This window comes from Parus major, chromosome 18, assembly GCF_001522545.3.
Source record: "Parus major isolate Abel chromosome 18, Parus_major1.1, whole genome shotgun sequence".
In the NCBI taxonomy this organism is placed as follows: domain Eukaryota; kingdom Metazoa; phylum Chordata; class Aves; order Passeriformes; family Paridae; genus Parus; species Parus major.
Window position 1 is genome coordinate 9,433,466 of NC_031786.1, and position 3,649 is coordinate 9,437,114.

General features: G+C 39.2%; 2 protein-coding genes across 2 annotated transcripts in view; both read right to left on the reverse strand.

Annotated features, from left to right (window-relative positions):
- LOC107212295 (myosin heavy chain, skeletal muscle-like) overlaps window positions 1–896 on the reverse strand; it is a 6,086-nt gene extending 5,190 nt beyond the window's left edge. Inside the window, exons 1-2 of the mRNA XM_015645347.2 lie at window positions 797–896; window positions 585–702 (exon numbers count right to left, since the gene is read on the reverse strand). Coding sequence (XP_015500833.2) covers window positions 585–702; window positions 797–896 — 218 coding nt within the window. The remainder of the gene's footprint in view (window positions 1–584; window positions 703–796) is intronic.
- Window positions 897–1,888: 992 nt separating this feature from the next.
- LOC109022897 (myosin heavy chain, skeletal muscle, adult) overlaps window positions 1,889–3,649 on the reverse strand; it is a 117,035-nt gene continuing 115,274 nt past the window's right edge. Inside the window, exon 23 of the mRNA XM_033518801.1 lies at window positions 1,889–2,023. Within this exon, the coding sequence (XP_033374692.1) occupies window positions 1,889–2,023 (135 nt within the window). The remainder of the gene's footprint in view (window positions 2,024–3,649) is intronic.

Here is a 3,649-nt window from a genome sequence, read left to right on the forward strand (position 1 = left end):
TGGAATTTCATCCCTTGTTTAGAGATACCCTTCCAATAAAGTCTTAACCTGGCAACAAATTTAAGGAAACTTTTCCAGTCTTAAGGGGACCAGCCATGATGAAGAAGACATTGATTTCCAGTCAGTTCAATTCCATCCTTTTACTGAAGCTATGCCGTAGAAAGTTGCTTGAGAGGAACATTGTCACTTTCCTATACTCTGTATTGGAGAAAAGCTTCTTCCCCTGAAACTGGCAGCTGGTGCAATACAAGGAACTCTAAGTTTGTAATTTTTACCTAAGAGCCTGCTGCCACCGATCCCCAACTGCATTTATTAATATTGTAATCAATGGCTTCTGTAGCTCTACTGAGCTTCTATACTGAGATGCCCCAGCAGTCAGTGAGGACACCTGACACTCTTCATTTCTCAACAATTTTTCTTTTGCTAGTCATTTATATTGCCTTTTGTTATGTACCCCAACATTCCCTTTTCTTCCAATTATAACCAGAAAGAGCTAGTGTTAAAAAATATCCCCAAGTAAAAAAATAGTTAAGATGTAAAACATGGGCACGAAAGACAGAATGGGAATCAGACAGGAAACTGACCTCTGTTTGAAGTCAGCATAGAGGATTCTGCTGGGGAACCCTTTCCTGCAAATCCTGATCCCTTCCAGCACGCCGTTACAGCGCAGCTGGTGCAGCACCAGCTCGTGCTCCATGGCACCTAAGCAATAAGACAATTATTTGATAATTCATGATAAAACATAGAGAATAATGGCTGCATCACACTATTTTTTATCTCTGCTTGGGGTTCTTACCAGGTGTTTTAGACTCGTTGGGGATGATACAGCGCACAAAATGTGGGTGAGTGCTCCGCAGATTGGTCATCAGCTTGTTGAGATTTTCCTGGGGGTTCATGAGTAAAGGTTTTAATTAGCAAATAGTACCTCCTCACTTACAATTTCAGATGTGAGAAAAATCTTATTAATAGATTTGCAATCCCCAACTATAGCCATTTTAATGTGGGTTTTCTTCTGTCTTTCACTCTTGAGCAGGAGAGAAAGTCACAAAAGTTTGCAGTGTTTTTATGAGAGTGGGGGATATACCCACTTAGCCAGAACACCTGTGGAGTATCGTGGTCAGTTGTTCATAGCAAAAAACATAATTTTGAGTAAAAGAAGTTTCTTTGTAATAACCATATTCTTATTGTTTGTACCTTGGTGTGTAGCCTGAGCTAAATGCTTTTTCCAGCATTTGAAGAAAGGTGAGATCAAGATATATCTTCCTCAGCTGGCCTCAGCTGACTTGCTGTCAGCTTGTTTATGAATAAACAAAGAATTTTTCTTGATACAGAAAAATGTTAAGAGCTGCAGTTAAGTGGCCTTGTTGAAGCTAAAGTGAGGTTTTTACAATCTTCAAACCAAACTAACCAAACAAACAAAAACAATCCAGGAAAGAAGTGGAGACAATTACTTCTGTACTCACCCTGAAAAGAGCTGAGACAGTCTGGAAAGAAGAACCCTTCTTCTTGCCTCCCTTCTTGCCACCACCACCACCACCACTGGCCTCTGAAGAACACCAAAAAATAAAGAAAACAAAGAGATGGCTTTACAGTTTGAAAGACCAAGTTTTTTCATATATACCATTCGTTTTAAGAATGGAACATAGAGAAAAACAATAGCAGATATTCATGGCTCAGGTAGAGACATTAAATAAATGTGGAAATAGGAATTTCAGAGAACTGACCTGCCTCTCCTCCAGCAGATGCAAAGAGTAAGGCCAGGGTCTTCAGAGATGACTTCTGATAGAGCCCCACAACAGTTTCATTCAGAGGGTCCTTGTTTTTGTCAAGCCAGCCCGTGATGTTGTAGTCCACTGTGCCAGCGTAGTGCACCAGGGAGAAGTGGGCCTCAGCCTTGCCTTTGCCAGGCTTGGGCTTCTGGAAGTTGTTGGACTTGCCCAGGTNCATCCTCTGCTCTTTCAGTCACCTCCTTAATTTTGGCTTCCAGCTGTATTTTTGTTTTGATGAGCTGGTCACACCTTTCCTCAGCATCAGCCAAAGCATCTGCTTCCTATTAGAACAACATGGATTTGTTTGCTAAATGCAACTGTTCTCAAAAGCTGAAAAGATAAATGGTATTTCTTGCTCAAGAAAAGAAGCATGGAATTATTCTTTTTTGTTTTCTTTTAGGAAGTGATTATTTTTCCCATCCTCTTTTAAATCAGATTACATTTTTATTCTGTTTCTGTTTTTTTTACTCTCATCAATTTTTCTCTCTCATTTTTTTTGTGGATAACATGATAATATCCAGTAATACGTTTATTCTCAAGAATTTTGATTACTTTCTCTGAAAGTTAAGTACTGTATATCAATATGTAGATATTTTTTTTCTTTTTTATCTTTTTATTAGCTTTTCTTGTCTACACTAACTTTGAATTAATTTTTTTTGAATGAGATTAAATTGATATATAGTCTAGGTGCCATCAGAGGTTTTAATTTGAACCTGACTTTATTTTGAATCTTTGATACAAATATCTAAAGACTCATGGTAATGTTTAAATATTGACCCATAGCTTGATCTCACAGTGGAGTTAGGAGGTACCTAGAGGGCTGTGACAGAATGCAGAGGGTTTTTTGTGTCCTTCTGGAAAAGTGCTTACAGACCATGTGACATAGCATGTATCATAGAAAATGACATAGAGGTCTTTTTTTTTGTCTACTGATTGAAACCAGAGTAAGTTGTCAAATTAATTGCTCTACAGACTCTGCATACTGTAAATACTAAATCTCCAGTAACTACATTGGATTATATTGTGGTTATATTATCCATATTATCCATATAATCCATATATATTGGATTATATTGTGATTATATTGTGAACTTGGAGAAACAAACCTATGTGCCTACATCCTTCAAAAGTCATTCCAAAACTAGAACATCATATTCTAATGGTGACACTTAGTGGTCTGAATTTTACCTTTGATTATTCATATTATTTTCTCAGGCAATTTATTGTGTAACATGAGAGTTATGTGTTGTAAATGTACCTGGAAGAAATACACTAACGATACCTACAGATTGCACTTGGAGCTGCAGGTCATTCTTTTCCTGCATTAGAGATGCCATTTTCTCCTCCAGTTCCTTCCTCTTTGCCTCAGACTTTGCAAGCTCTTCCTTGGTTTTCTCAAACTCCCCCTTCATGTTGGCCATTTCCTTCTCAGACTCTGCACTCTTCAGCAAGGGCTTGATCTTGAAGAACAGCTTCATCCATGGCCAGTGTTTGACATTCATGAATGAACGAATGTTGTACTGGATGCAGAAGATGGACTCCCTGAGGCATAATTAAAAAGTGTAATGAATATTCTCAGTCTGGCAAGTTTTAGCACTTTCCCAAGAGCAAAATTGCTTGAACTAAAGAAGAGGAAGGTGTACCTGCGCTCCACCATTCTCTGGTACTCCACTCTCATCAGGTAACCCCTGCACCTGGCCTGAGTGCGGGTGATGAGCTGTGCCAGCTTCTCATCCCTCATCTCCTCCAGGAGTCCCAGCAGCCCAGCTTTGAAGAACACCTTGAGAAAGGGAATGTTGTAGCACATCACTGTCAGGTCGAGCAAAGCCCAGGGATGCAGTGAATGGGGGGGTTTGTACCTTGGTGTGTCCAAATTTGTA